General features: G+C 37.8%; 1 protein-coding gene across 1 annotated transcript; it reads right to left on the reverse strand.

Moving 5' to 3' along the window:
• Positions 1–436: 436 nt before the first annotated feature.
• On the reverse strand, positions 437–5,030 carry LOC106780697. Its single transcript, XM_014669002.1, has 5 exons — positions 4,536–5,030; positions 4,124–4,280; positions 3,758–3,943; positions 3,404–3,670; positions 437–534 (listed from the first exon to the last, which is right to left on the reverse strand). The coding sequence occupies exons 1-5, from the start codon at positions 5,028–5,030 to the stop codon at positions 437–439; spliced, it is 1,203 nt and encodes a 400-aa protein (XP_014524488.1).
• Positions 5,031–15,545: the final 10,515 nt, after the last annotated feature.

The raw sequence follows: 15,545 nt of genomic DNA on the forward strand, positions 1-15,545 counted from the left end.
AAAATCTATTTCTCTTCACAAATCCAACCTTCCTCTCCATTTTCCACCATCTTCACCGATTGTTTGCCCTCTGGACCGATTAAACACCTCTCCAACTCTCGAGTCTCACTTTACACCGTTTAATCTCTTATTCACACCGATTAATCGGTCCGAATCGCATTCCCCTCCCTTCTTTAGGTTTTCCACCGATTGAACTTAGGGTTTCCTTGAGTCAGATCCCGATTTCGACGAGTTCGCACTCGAACTTGTGTCTTCTCTTCTCGATTAGGATTTCGAATCATTGCATTTGTTCTCTTCCGATTCCATTTTCCACTGCTTCATCTCTCTGGAAGAAGCCTCAAGGACTTCGATTCGTGTCGCACAACTCCTCTCCTCGAGGCTTCGTCCATTAAAGATAAACCCTGTTCTTCTACAATGTCATCCATCACTAGATGCCCTATCCATCCATGATGTCATCGGGGTCCTCCTCATCTCCAGCCTCTGCATCCTCAAAGTTATCATCCTCATCATTACCGTCCATTACTGGAGCTTCAGCTGCTTGTTAGCAAATTGGCAAGCGTACCAAATCATTTCAAGTAATAAAAATGGGTAAAACCCAATATCGTTCTTCCCAAGAGACTCAAAGGCCTTATCGTTCGTGTGAATAGAAATCGTAAGACTTGTAAAGAAAATTAATTGGTGGGAATGCAAAGACACAAAATAAACATGCAATGCGTTGATTCAGTTGACGAGAAAAGGACTATGGTTGAATGGAGTTGTTGGGGGTTTAACAATTTTATCTTATCCGCTTTCTCTTATCTACTCCTCTTGTTTAAATTGCTTTGTTATCTAATTGTCATGCAAACTTTCTTGGCCTACCCTTAACCCGATCCCTCGGCGAAAAGAGCCTATTACTAATTACTGGCTTGCTATCCCTAGCCTCCCCTAGTAACTAGCAACGCATTACTGAACAGAAGCAAAAACAATTGATCGCCCTACCCCCCTATCCCTAGGTGGTATTGCTTAATCAAGGAATTAGCCACCAGTTCATGACATTACCGTACGTTCCCGTATCAATAAAGACAAACAACAACTATCGAATGAGTTAAACGATAAAAGCTTTAAGTACAGATGAGAACCCAACAATTGATAATCAAAGCATACGACAAGCATATAATTAAACAAGAGTTTCAGTAAAAGAGAGTTTCAAAAGATTACATTGTTCACCAACAACAAAAGGATTTAGTTCACCATTGTCATGGTGAAACTAGATGAAAAGTGATGGAAGAATGAAAAAAAAACCCTAGATTGGATAAAAAGGAGCCTAAGCATCCAAGAGATCTTCTCCAAGGAGTGAAAACTAGGTCTGGTCGCCCCCTTCTGTCAAAAGAATACATCTAAATTCCCACTAGGGCTATTTATAGCTAAGGATCGTCAAAGAATTTAGGCCCAAGCCCAGCAGACAACCGCCCAACGGTGAGTTGCGCCGCCCGGCGGTTTGGCTCTAATCGCAAAACCACCTGGCTGCACTGCCTGGGCGCCAGACAGTGGCTACCCCTCACATTTGGCCGCCCAGCGTTGGATTTTGGCACTGGACGGTTCCTAGACTCTTCCTTTGTTCATGTTTCTTCTTCTTTCTTGATTCTAAGACCTTCTATCTTCAATCCCATTCTTCATCTTCATCAAAAATGCTACAAAACAATGCAAAACAAGCATAATATCTCTAAAAAAAACTTTTGACTCTCAACTGACTCACTTTACGTGTTTTGCTTGATTCTAAGCTCATTCTAAGCCTTAAAGGGTGTATTTTGATCTCAAATGAAGCATGAAAATAATTGTTCTTCAACAGTTATCACAACCCCAAACTTAGAATTTTTCTTGTCCTCAAGCAAACAAAACAAAACTTGGCTTTCCACTTTTTCATCCAATAGTTCAACACTCCTAAAATTCATGACAAGAACTACTCTCTTTCAGATTTTCAGTGGAATCAAATCAAAATGCATGCATGCCTTCAATTCAATTCAGTTCACATGATCACATATTCCTCAACAGATGTTACACTTTATGAATGACCAATCCACTAAGCAAAGATGTAAACATGAAATTTATCAATTCTCACCAAGCAAATGTTTCATTCAATCAATCAAGTGTTTAAGGTGACACTCCATCTCTCTATTATTCACAAGTCACATGAAACAAAATTGCCATTCATCTCAAACAATCAAAATCTTCACATGCAAATGCCATCATAAGGACTTTTCTAAGGCTTGTACTAAGGTTGGGCTAACAAGAAAAATTGGTTTTTCTGGAATGCAAAATCCTTGAGTTAAGAGAGCCACAATAATATTCAAAGTTTAAGCACAACTCTCTACCTCACCAATCTCACTTATTCCCAACTTCTTCCCTTTTCTTTTATTTTTACATTGAGCTCATCTTCATGCTTTTCTTCTTTTCTTTTCTTTTTCTCATGCATTTTTCTTTTTCAACATTTGAGCTCAATGCTTTTCAATTTCCTTTCAATTTCCCCCATACAACCCCAAACTTGAACCTTTTCAACACATATAGTTAAGCTCAATCCAATTCAAGGTAAAGAATTTCGAATCAAGGAGTCTCATCCTGTTTAAGGCTAAGGTTCAAAAAGGTTATAATATTTCAAGCACTTTGGGTGAACAATTTGGCTAGAGAAGGGTTTTCAAAAATGGCCTTGATCATATGACATTCACATGTAATTCGATCAATCATCAAGATTAAGGCAATATTATTCATGTTTTTCAGTGAACAATGCATACAACAATTAAAACTCTGGAGCTCAATACTTCACACAACATGCTTTCTCACACATCATTCATTCATACACTCTGCTTAGCATCATAACCACAATAATAATTCATCACACATCTGTTCACATTGCTAGTGAACTTTTTCACTTGGATATCAACATGCAACACAACTCAATTATCAATTCACTATCTAGCTCCGCTGTTGATTATCATTATTTGAATGCTCTAATTCCACCGTTCCATTTTGGAATACACGCTTTAAAACAAAAGGTCTTGACCATTTTGATTTCAACTTCCCAGGAAACAACTTTAACCGTGAGTTAAATAGTAACACCAACTCCCCTGGGTGGAAAGTTCTCTTGATCAACTTCCTGTCATGATAAAATTTCACCTTATCTTTGTAAGTCCTAGATGAATCATATGCATGCAGTCACATTTCTTTAAGTTCTAGCAACTGGTTTCTTCGTTTGATTTAAGCTTCATTAGGATCAAAATTTAAAAATTTCAAAGCCCACAAAGCTTTATGCTCCATCTCGACTGGCAAGTGACATTCTTTTCCATAAACCAACTAAAAAGGTGATAACCCCATAGAAGTTTTCATGGTAGTTCTATATGCCCAGAGAGCATCGTCTAGCTTTTGTGACCAATCTTTCTTGAAATAGTGACAATCTTTTCTAAAATTCTTTTGATTTCCCTGTTAGAAACATCAGCTTGGCCATTCGTCTGTGGATGATAAGGTGCAGCCACCTTATGTTTTACCCCATAATGTTTAAGTACCTTAGCTAGTTGAGCATTACAAAAGTGAGATCCCCCATCACTGATGAGTACCTTGGGAGTTCCAAAACGTGAAAAGATTTTCCTTTTTAGGAATTTGATCACAGTATTAGCATCATTCTTAGGACATGCTATAGCTTCAAACCATTTACTCACATAATCAACAACTACCAAAATATATTCATTATTGAATGATGGAGGAAAGGGTCCAACAAAATCAATACCCCAGCAATCAAAAATTTCAACTTCCAGAATGCCTTGCAATGGCATCTCATGCCTCCTTGAAATAGCCCCTGTCCTTTGACATTTGTCACAGCTCCGAGCATGATTATGGGCATCTTTAAACAAAGTCGGCCAATAAAATTCTGCTTGCAGAACTTTTGCGGTAGTGTGCTCTCCATTATAATGACCTGCATAACGAGAATTATGACAATGCCACAAAATTTCTTCCGCTTCTGCCTTAGTTACACATCTCCTCAAAATATTATTTGCTCCTATCTTGAACAAATACGGATCTTCCCAAATGAATTGTTTGGCATCATGTAAAAATTTCATTTTCTGTATCCAATTAAATTCTTCAGGAATAATACCTGCAGCTTTGAAGTTGGCTAAATAAGCAAACCAGGGCCTTTGCTGAATATATAAAAGAGTTTCATCTAAAAATGACTCCCAAATTTCTTTCTCCGTGCTTGTTACTTCATCATTGACTAACCGGGATAAATGATCAGCAATTAAATTTTCACTTCCCTTTTTATCACGAATCTCTATGTCAAATTCTTGTAACAGAAGCACCCATCTAACCAATCATGGCTTTGAATCTGGTTTTGTCAATAAGTACTTTATAGTCGCATGATCCGTATAAATAATCACCTTAGATCCATTGAAATAAGATCTAAATTTCTCCAATGCATAAACTATAGCCAAAAACTCCTTTTTTGTAGTAGCGTAATTCAGTTGGGCTTCATTCAAAACTTTACTAGCATAGTAAATAGCATGAAATACCTTTTCTCTTCTTTGACCCAACACAACGCCTATGGCATAGTCACTAGCATCACACATAAGTTCAAACTCTTTATCCCAGTCTGGAGCTACGATCACTGGAGCAGAAATCAATCTCTTCTTCAAAATATCTAAAGCTTCCAAACATTCGGGACTCATTATAAATGGTGTCTCTTTAGCAAGCAAATTACTTAATGGCTTAACAATCTTTGAAAAATCCTTAATAAATCGTCGATAAAATCCAGCATGACGAAGGAAACTTCGAATTCCTTTCACGTTTGTTGGTGGTGGAAGCTTTTCAATAACCTCCACTTTTGCCTTATCCACTTCAATCCCCCTAGCTGAAATTTTGTGTCCCAACACAATCCCTTCTGTAACGATAAAATGGCATTTCTCCCAGCTTAGAACAAGATTTGTTTGAACACATCGTTTAAGAACAACATTCCGGTTGGTCAAACAAATTTGGAAGGAATCCCCAAAAACTGAAAAATCGTCCATGAAGACTTCTATGCTTTTCTTCATGAAATCAGCAAAGATTGCTTACATACACCTTTGAAATATGGTCAAGGCATTACATAATCCAAATGGCATCTTTCTGTAAGCAAATATACTAAAAGGACATGTAAAAGTTGTTTTCTCTTGGTCTTCAGGGTCTACCACAATTTGGTTATATCCAGAGTAGCCATCTAGAAAGCAATAATAAGCTTGTCCAACCAATCTTTCTAACATCTGATCCATAAAGGGTAAGGGAAAATGGTCTTTCCTAGTAGCTGTATTTAGTCTCCTGTAATCAATGCACATTCGCCAACCAGTAACTGTCCTTGTAGGAATAAGTTCATTCCTTTCATTATGAATGACAGTCATCCCTCCTTTCTTTGGTACATCTTGAACTGGACTCACCCATTTACTATCAGAAATAGGATATATAATTCTTGTTTCCAATAACTTCAATACTTCCTTTCTCACAACTTCTTTCATAACAGGATTAAGTCTCCTTTGTGGTTGAACTACAGGCCTGTAATCATCTTCCATAAGAATTTTATGCATATAATATGTGGGACTTATACCCTTGAGATCTGCAATTGACCAGCCTATGGCACCTTTGTTTGCTTTTAAGACTCTCACCAGTTTTCCTTCTTCTTCTGGAGATAATGAAGTACTAATAATGACTGGCTTTCTTCCATTGTCTTCCAAAAACACATATTTCAAATGCGGTGGTAACTCCTTCAGTTCAACCTTACTTTCTGGAATTTTTTCTTTAAGCTCAATCTTTTCAAAAAGAGCTTTTTCTGCTGGAATTTCTTTTGTTACCTCTAACTCTTGAACACATTCCTGCTTTATTTTATCCTCCTCTTTATTCAAATCCTTGCATTCATTGATAAGAGTCCTCTCCAAAATGGATGCATTACGAACTCTATTTTCTTGTGTCATACAAAGTTCTTCTACAATGTCTATTTGAAAGCATGACTTGTCATCTTTAGGATGTGACATTGCTTGAAACACATCAAAATCCACCTCTTCATCTTGTACCTGGACTTTAAGCTTCCCCTTTTCAACATCAATCACAATTCTAGCTGTCTTCATGAAGGGTCTTCCGAGAATCAAAGTTGCATCTCCATTTTCTTCCATCTCCATTATAACAAAATTCACTGGAAATAAGAATTTATCTACCTTGACTATCACATCTTCAGCAACTCCATATGGATATTTGAGAGATCTATCAGCTAATTGAAGAACCATTCTTGTTCGTCTGATCTCCAACCCTTTAATCTTTTTGAACATAGAAAGAGGCATCAGATTTATACTAGCTCCTAGATCAATCAAAGCTTTCCCAACCTCTAACTCTCCAATAGTGCATGGAATAGTGAAGCTCCCTGGATCTTGTAATTTAGGAGGTAATGACCTTTGTATGACAACACTGCAATCCCCTTACACCTCAATCGTTTCATGTTCAATATACTTCCTTTTTTTTGTAATGAGTTCTTGTAATGGTATTTGCTGAAGTGCCTCCGAGAATGGAATAGTTATTTCCAATTTCTTGATAATCTCCATAAAACGCTCAAACTACTTTTCTCTCTCCTTTCTAGAATATATTTTCGGGTATGGCAGTGGTTTTTCGTACTCCTTCTCTTTAAATTTTACAGCCTCCTCTTCTTGATTTTCGTTCATCATATTTTTCTCTAGTGTTGAGGCCCCCAGTGTGCGTCTTGGAGGAGGTTGGTCTGCCATCTCCTCTATGTCCTGTGCAAAAGTCTCTAAAGAAGATTGCAAAAGTATTTCAGGAGAGGGAAAATTTTCACGTGCAGGACGTCTAATTTTCCTTCCTCTCTTGTCTGATAGGCCTTCTAGAAGAGGTTGTTGGTTCTTCTTACTTCTAGTGTGTATTGTTTCCTGCATACACAAGAAACAAAAACCCTAGAAGCACTTTTAAAGAAAAATAAAACAAAATTAAACAAAACAAAATATAAACAATAATTACAAACAAGTCTAATTTCAATCAATTAACACTACTTGAAAAAGTTAAACCTAGAGTCCCCAACAACAGCGCAAAAAACTTGTTAACAAAACTGGCAAGTGTACCAGATCGTTTCAAGTAATATAATTGGTAAACCCAATATCTTCTCAAGAGACTCCCAGACCTTATCGTTTGTGCAAATTGAAATCGTAAGACTTGTAAAGAAAAATTAATTGGTTTAGATGCAAGAAACAACAAGTAAACATGTAAATGCGATTGATTCAATTGACGAGAAAAAGACTATGGATGAATGGATTTGTTGGGGTTTACAATTTCATCTTATCCACTCTCTCTTATCTACTCCTCTTATTTAATTCGCTTTTTTATCTAATTGTCATGGAAACTTTCTTAGTCTACCCTTAACCCGATCCCTCGGCGAAAAGAGCCTATTACTAATTACTGGCTTGCTATCCCTAGCCTCCCTTAGTAATTAATAATGCATTATAAACGAAATCAAAAACAATTGATCGTCCTACCCCCTATCCCTAGGTGGTATTGCTTAATCAAGGAATTTCTCACGAGTTCATGACAGTACCGTACGTTCACATATCAATAAAGACAAACAACAATTATCGAATGAGTTAAACGATAAAAGCATTAAGCGCAGATGAGAACCCAACAATTGATAATCAAAGCAAACGACAAGCATATAAATAAATAAGAGTTTCAATAAAAGAGAGTTTCAAAAGATTACATTGTTCCCCAACAACAAAAGGGTTTAGTTCACCATTGTCATCATGAAACTAGATGAAAAATGATGGAAGAATGGAAAAACAAACCCTAGATCGGATAAAAAGGAGCCTAAGCATCCAAGAGATCTTCTCTAAGGAATGAAAACTAGGTCTGGCCGCCCCCTTCTATCAAAAGAATACATCTAAACTCATACTACAGTTATTTATAGCTGAGTATCGTCACAGAATTTAGGCCCAAGCCCAGCAGAAAATCGCCCGGCGTTACACTTTTGGCGCCCGGCTGCACCGCCTGGGCGCCAGACAGTGGCTACCCCTCGCATTTGGTCGCCCCAGCGTTGGATTTTGGCGCTGGGTGGTTCCTAGACTCTTCCTTTCTTCACGTTTCTTCTTCTTTCTTGAGTCTAAGACCTTCCATCTTCAATCCCATTCTTCATTTTCATCAAAAATGCTGCAAAACAATGTAAAACAAGCATAATATCTCTACAAACAGCTTTTGACTCTCAACTGACTCACTTTACGTGTTTTGCTTGATTCTAAGCTCACTCTAAGCCTTAAAATGTGTATTTTGATTTCAAATGAAGCATGAAAATAACTGTTTTTCAACAGTTATCACCTACTATCATCTCAACTGTGGCCACCTGCCCTCTGCGAAGAGCCTCAAGTCTAGCCTCCATCATAAACATGTACATGTCCCTCATCTGGAACGACTTTACGTGTTGTGCTGGCTCATCCTGCTGAGGTGCTCCTCTCCTAGGACGTCTCCTAAGTACTGGTCCAGCCACCTCATCTCCTCCACAATATTGTCTGTAGTAAGCAACATCTATGGCCTTTCTAGGCCTCTCAAACGGTGGAATAGAAGTGTCCACCCCAGCCTGATGACACAAATGTGTAATAAGAGAAGGATGACCTAATGGTGTCCTACTGCTCACAATAGCTGCACATCTCTTCATCTCATTAGCGATGACCTCGCCAATGTTAACATTCATCTGCCTCAACATGTAGTAGATGAACATAATCCTGTGATCAGTGATGTCAGAAACATGGGAACAAGGCTGAATGTTGGCATGAGTAAATGCCATCCAATATTTTGCCAAGGGTGTCAGATCCGCCCTTTTGATGTTAATGCGAACACCATTTGGGTTTCTGTGAAAATGCCCTCCAGGTACACAGAGCACCCTCTCAATATCCTCATAGTCTAAACACTTCCTCATGTTCAACGTATATTGGCACTGCTCGTCAACCCACTCAGTACCCAAGAAGCTGTTAATGGTCTCAGGGTCATATATGATAATCTCCCCTCAAACTTAACTGGTGTACCTCTCCATGTTCTCTCCCCTAAACAAGGCATTTGTATAAAATTCCTTCACCACTTCAATGTTAGCTGGTGCAACGTACGTAGCCAACTTCTCCTAGTTCCTGCTTTCCAACTCTGCACCAAACTGAGGAACCAAGTCTGGAATGAATATTGCTTTCCTCTCCATCAGCAATCGCCTTTCTTGCACAATCAGAAAGTGCTCCTCATGTTTCCTAGAGAGGAATCTATGAGAGTAAAATCTCAGTGGCCTCTCTGGCTCCTTTCTCTTGTTTCCCTTGGTTTTCACTCTTCTTGAAGATGATGTCATTCCTACATCAAACACAATTCAAAAGACCAAGGAAATTCACCATTAAGGGTTATCAAACCATCAAACATTCATTATCTAAGCATTGTCCAACGTTGAGGGCAAAACAGGGCCCCTCAACGCCACCTACATCAGAGAAATCAAACCAAAAACAAAATTTGACGCCCACCGCTCAGCGTCCACTGTCCGCTCAGCGGTGGCGTCGGGATTTTTGCAAAAACTCATTCCTAACTGTTCTAATCTCCACCCAATCACAAATTTCACAATTCCAGAACATAATCATGCAATTTAATCGGTGCAAAATGTTTCTATTTCATCAAATCATGCATAGAAATCAAAAGCCCTAATTTATCATACTTCTAAACATATTCTTCATCAATTTTCAATTATAGAAAGCCTAAGAATGAAATTACATGACTTACTTGGGTGGAGATACTCTAGATGCTTGCAAATGTTCTTTGATTGATGATGAATGCTTTCCCAATGCAATGCGCTCACCAAAAACCCTAAACTTTGTCAATGGAATGGTGGAAAAGTGAAGAACTATGAGAGTTTGGTGAGTGAGTGATGAGAAAAATGGAGGAAAACCTTTAGAATGCTCTTGAAAGTGAAAGCAAAGTGTTAGGGTCTGTGAAGAACGCTTGGGCGCACCTTAGGGAGAGTTAAAAATGTGCAGATGGGCTTCCAACACTGAGCTTTTGAAAAGCCCATGCTGGGAATCTGTGACGCCACCGCTCAGGGCTAGGTCACCATTGAGCGGTGAGCGTTAAAAAAAAAATTCTTTCCTTTTGGTTTGCTTTCACGTTTTAAAAGCTGTAAAACTTGATTTCAACTTTCAATTTTTCAATTTTATGCACTTCCCCTCTCATATGCAACACAATCCTAAAATGCAACTAAACAGGGTTTTAAAAATAAACAATAATCAACTAGGTTGCCTCCCAAGTATGGTTTGTTTAACGTCACGAGCCTGACCCAAACCTTCTAGCACCTATCAGTAAGTGCTTCCAACACCCTTCAGTAGATGTACTTACCTGTATCCTTCAGTAGATACATAAACAATTAGCTTCCCTCAGTAGAATCTACCCAATATACAAAATTTAAAAATTGTTCATAATTACATCACCAAGATTTAAAAATTTAATTACAAAGATATTGCTCTTGGATCAACTAGGGTGCCTCCCAGTAAGCACTCTTTTAATGTCATTAGCTTGACCCAGTGTAGCTCACGTCTTCTCGTTCAAGTTGATGTCTTCATCGCACCAACTCATCAGCTGCCTTTTATCCACCCTCTTGACTACTCTGGAGTATGTTCTTCCAATTTCCACTACTCCTTTCTCTTTAAGCTCTTTCACAATCCACTCCCTATTCTTGTATCTTACCTTTGAACCAGGTTGGAATGGTGTGTCCTCCGAGTGGATTGTTCCTCCTTTATCTATATCTTCATCTTTAGGTACCTGCAAAATATTACAATCATTACTGTTAGTACCTTCAGATTCTTCAATTGTAGCTTCTCCCCTTGAAACTTTACACTTGGCCCTCTTCTGTATTCGTGTGAGCTTCTCTTTAGAACCAGCATATATCAACTTGCTTTCATGGTCTCTCAGCAAAATTGTTTCGTCATAGACACTCATCAACACTTTTGTAGTGTGCATAAAAGGCCTTCCAAGAATCACTAGAATCCTCTCATCAGTCTCCATATCCATGACTATAAAATCAATCATGAATTCAAGATGCTCAATACGAACAACTACATCTTCCACCATACCAATAGGTCTTTTAGACGACCCATCCACCACCATCATAGAAAGATTAGATGGTTTCAAAGTTAGCCCTCCAATTTTCTTTAGATAACTTGATGGTAGCATATTAATGTTCAGATTGTTGACAACACAATTTCTATATCAATCTAGTTTTTGATGATGACAACACATTGCTTAATAACAAGTACATGTTGTTGCTGCATCACATGTTCTTATACTGATTAAACTGTAATATCTGTTAAACATGTATATGTGTGTGTACTATGATACATGTTCCTATGTTGATTGATTGATATATTTCTGGAACATGTGTATATGCTTTAATGTGTTGTATGTTATGCATCATTTCATATGTTTTACTGCACATGTTTTAAAGCTGGAAATCACAAGCACTTTTATGAACTTATTCTTGTGCTACAAAGTTCTAGTACAGTCGACTACATTACTGATGGATTCGACTATACTAAAATTTTTGTACAGATTTTGAAGATCAGTGTTGTGTATATTTTTGAGAAGAAAAGAATTTCAAAATGTTTTACATGGTTGATGTTGACTATGTAGTTTACATATTCGACTGTATTTGTTGTCTGATTTGGAATTCTGTTATGCTCATGCACTCCAACGGCTATATTTTTAAAAGTTAGTTGAGCATTGATGACTTGGTCAACTGTATTAAATGTGTTATGTTATTTTTAAAAGTTGATTGTACTGTTATAATTGACATAATACAGTCGACTGAATTAGTAACGTATTCGACTGAGAATCTGACTGATTAACAGAAATCTATAAATAGGCTGAACACGAGTTTGTTCTAAGACTTTTGATGATCTAACAATTTCATTTTTGTTTCAAAATTCTCTTAGTTCCAAGAAATCTCCAAGAAGACGGTGGTGATCTTTCTTGAACGAGATTCATTGAGGAGACATTGTGCCTTTACACTTGCTGATCAATATATACACAAGAAGGTGCTTCTGTGATTGATCGTGAAGGCTTGACATCCTGTGAAGACTGCTGAATTTGTTTGGAAGGCTTGGCATCCTGTAAAGATTGCTAGAATTGGACTTGTTGTGATATAGGGGGATAGTTCACTTTGAGGGTTGTTCAAAGTGGTGTTTCAGATTGCAGAAGAGGGGATTCTTACTGCAAGTCTGGTTTGGTTTCAGCAGCTATATTTTGGTTTTGGGGTTAGAGAGCAGATTTATATCTTTGATGTGGAGGTCTTCTATAAATTCCTTGTTGTAAAAACCGCAACCATTATAGTGCATTTGCTTCCTGGGTTGGAAGGACACTGGATGTAGGCATTGTTGGCCGAACCAATATAGAAACCTGTGTTTGCATTTCTCTATCCCTTATCTTTTACATTCCAGTTGAAAACGGTCTAAAAACCGTTATTTTTATACTTAAATTTGATATCAAAACACACCCTTTATGGCATAGAATGAGCTTAGAATCAAGTAAAAACACTTAGTTGAGTCATATGAGAGTCAAAAGTTGTTTTTAGAGATATTATCCTTGTTTTGCATTGTTTTGTAGGGTTTTGATGCGAATTGAAGATGAAAGTGAAGTAGGAAGGACTTAGACTCAAGAAAGAAGGAGAAAAAGGAAGAAAAGAAGAGTCAAAGACACCGCTCAACGCTATTTTCCAACCCTGAGTGCCAGACTCGAGTGTGCAGTCACTACCTCTCGCTCAAGCAGTGCCACTGAGCATCCAGGCGATTAGAGGCAAACCGTTGAGCGGTGAAATAAACCACTGAGCAGCTTTGTGATTAGAGGGAAACCGCTAAGCGGTCAAATTAGGAGTTGAGCGGTGCAGTGCTAGGCTTAGGCTTAAATTCTGTTACATTTATGTGTTATAAATAGCCCCAGTGCGACCTTCAAAGTATTCTTTTGGCAAGCAGAGAAGTCCAGAGCTATTCTACACTGCTTGGAGACGGTTTCTTGGATGCTTAGGTTCCAATTTATCAAATCTAGGGTTTACTCTTTCATTCTTTCATTTAATTCCATCTAGTTTCACCATGTCCATGGTGAACTAAACCCTTTGTTGTTGGGGAACAATGTAATCTTTTGAAACTCTCTTATACTGAAATTCTTGTTTTATTCATATGCTTGCATATGCTTTTATTATCAATTGTTGGGTTTCTTGTCTATGCTTAAAGCTTTTATCGTTTAACTCATTCGATATAAAGATATTTGCCTTTGTCGATACGGGGACGTACGAGGAAGTCATGAACTAATAGGAAATTCCTTGATTAAGCACTACTTCCTAGGGATAGGGGTAGGACGATCAATTGAATTTTTCTTCTGTGATATAATGCATTGCTAATTACTAGGGGAGACTAGGGATAGTAAGCCAGTAACTAGTAATAGGCTCTTTTCGCCGAGGGATTGGGTTTAGGCTTGAGACACATTCCTAATCTCCTTTGGAAGCTGAAAAAGAATCTTTGACAAATTGTCAATTTTTTGAGTGAGAAGGTGATTTTGAGCTAACAATGCATCATCAGCAGGCAAATGTAGAACTCCCCTCTTCTGAACTGGTACGCCTCTTTCACTATGCGTCTCCTACTCATTTGCAGCCATGCTTTTAATCAGATCATAGGCCTCATCTTCAGTCTTTCTTTTAATGTCGCCTCCAGCTGAAGCGTCTAACATCATCTTAGACTATGTATTTAGGCCTCCAAGGAATGCAAGAACCAAAGTTGTCTTGTCAAACCCATGAACAGGCATCTTCCTCATCAAACCTTTGAATCTCTCTCATGCCTGTCCCAGGGTTTCCTCCATACCCTGCCTGAATGAAGAGATCTCCAACTTCCCTTGAGTGACTTTTGATTGTGAAAAGTATTTACTCACAAATTTAGAAGCCACAGTCTCCCACGTAGTAAAACTTCCTTCTTGGAAGGAATTCAGCCATGTCTTAGGATTGCCTCCTAATGAAAAAGGAAACAAGCTAAGTTTTATCCGGTCATCTGATACTCCATTCATCTTCACTGTATTGCATATTCCAGAGAACGTTTGAGATGATCATATGGATTCTCATTCGACAATTCATGGAATCGATTGCTTTGTACCAGATGAATCAACGCAGGGTTCATCACCATGTTGTTGTGTTATCCCTTGGCATGGCAATGCTATTAAAATGTAAGGGCCCAACTACATTTGATGCGTCATCAAGTGTGCGTCTAGGAGGAGTTTGCTCTGCCATCTCCTTAGTATTTTGAGTAGAAGCCTCTGGTGAGGATTGTACAAGTCTTTCAGGGGAGGGGAATAGATCATAAGATGGTCTTCTGACTTTCCTTCCCTTCTTGTCACTCAATCCTTCGAGGAGAGGTTGATTTTTCTTGCTTCTCGTGTGAATTGCTTCCTGCATACACAAGAAACAAAAACCCTAAAAGCACTTTTTTTTTTAAAAAAATAACAGTAAAACAAAAAAAACAAAAACAAAAATACAAACCAAGTAAAATTTAATCAAATCACACTAATAGTAAAGTTAAACCACGAGTCCCCAACAACGGCGCCAAAAACTTGTTAAGCCCCTGGCAAGTGTACCAGATCATTATCAAGTAATATAAAAGGTAAGACCGAGTATCGTTCTCCCAAAGGACTCAGTGACCTAGACGTTCATGTGATTTGATCGCATAAGACTTGAAAGAAGAATAATTTGGAATTTTGATGCAAAGATAAAAGCAAACATGCAAAATGCAAAACTGGAATCAATTGGCAAATAAAAGATATGAATGAATGGAGTTGTTGGGGTTTACAATTTCATCCTTATCCACCCTCATATATCTACTATTCTTGTTAAATTTACTTTATTATCAATGTCATGCAGCTTTCTAATCTACTCTAAACCCGATCCCTTGGCGAAAAGAGCCTATTAATAATTATTAGTTTACTATCCCTAGTCTCCCTAGTAATTAATAAAGCATTATTAACAGAAGTTTAAAGCAATTGTGTTGTCAAATATCTCAACAATCTCCCCTTTTTTCGATGATGCACAACCATGATTAATAACCAACCATGTTTCTACAGTCAAATGCAAAACAGAGTAACAAAAGATATAAACACAGTTCAAATAGTCTGCATTTAGCATAACCAATCAGCAATATTAAGTAGAATATGAAACAGAAAAAAATAGTCTCCCCCTTTCATAATGCTTTCATAAATTCTCTCCCTCTTTGTGCATTAGCAAAAAAGGAATGCTCTAGATATAATATGCTTATATTCCAGATAGAGATGCATTAGTAAAAATGTGCGATGATATAACATGCATTGATGCTCCCCCTATCACATTTAATCACATGTAAAAGATAAATCCCCCTAAAATGCAGGCATGTGAGTAAATATGTGTATGAATGTAATACCCCCTATCATTATGCATAGATATCAAAACCAGATCAGATGCACAATGCAACACAGATAGTCAGAGTATA

Source organism: Vigna radiata, chromosome 2 (genome assembly GCF_000741045.1).
Source record: "Vigna radiata var. radiata cultivar VC1973A chromosome 2, Vradiata_ver6, whole genome shotgun sequence".
In the NCBI taxonomy this organism is placed as follows: Eukaryota; Viridiplantae; Streptophyta; class Magnoliopsida; order Fabales; family Fabaceae; genus Vigna; species Vigna radiata.

What these genes read in the sequence shown, in the direction of transcription:
- LOC106780697 (XM_014669002.1), bottom strand. Translation starts at nt 5,030, where the DNA reads ATGGACGATTTTTCAGTTTTTGGGGATTCCTTCCAAATTTGTTTGACC. An exon ending in TGAAATTTTTGATTGCTGGG is followed by an intron (nt 3,671 to 3,757) that starts GTATTGATTTTG and finishes AATGGTTTGAAG; the next exon opens with CTATAGCATGTCCTAAGAAT. An exon ending in CACTATTTCAAGAAAGATTG is followed by an intron (nt 535 to 3,403) that starts GTCACAAAAGCT and finishes GCTAACAAGCAG; the next exon opens with CTGAAGCTCCAGTAATGGAC.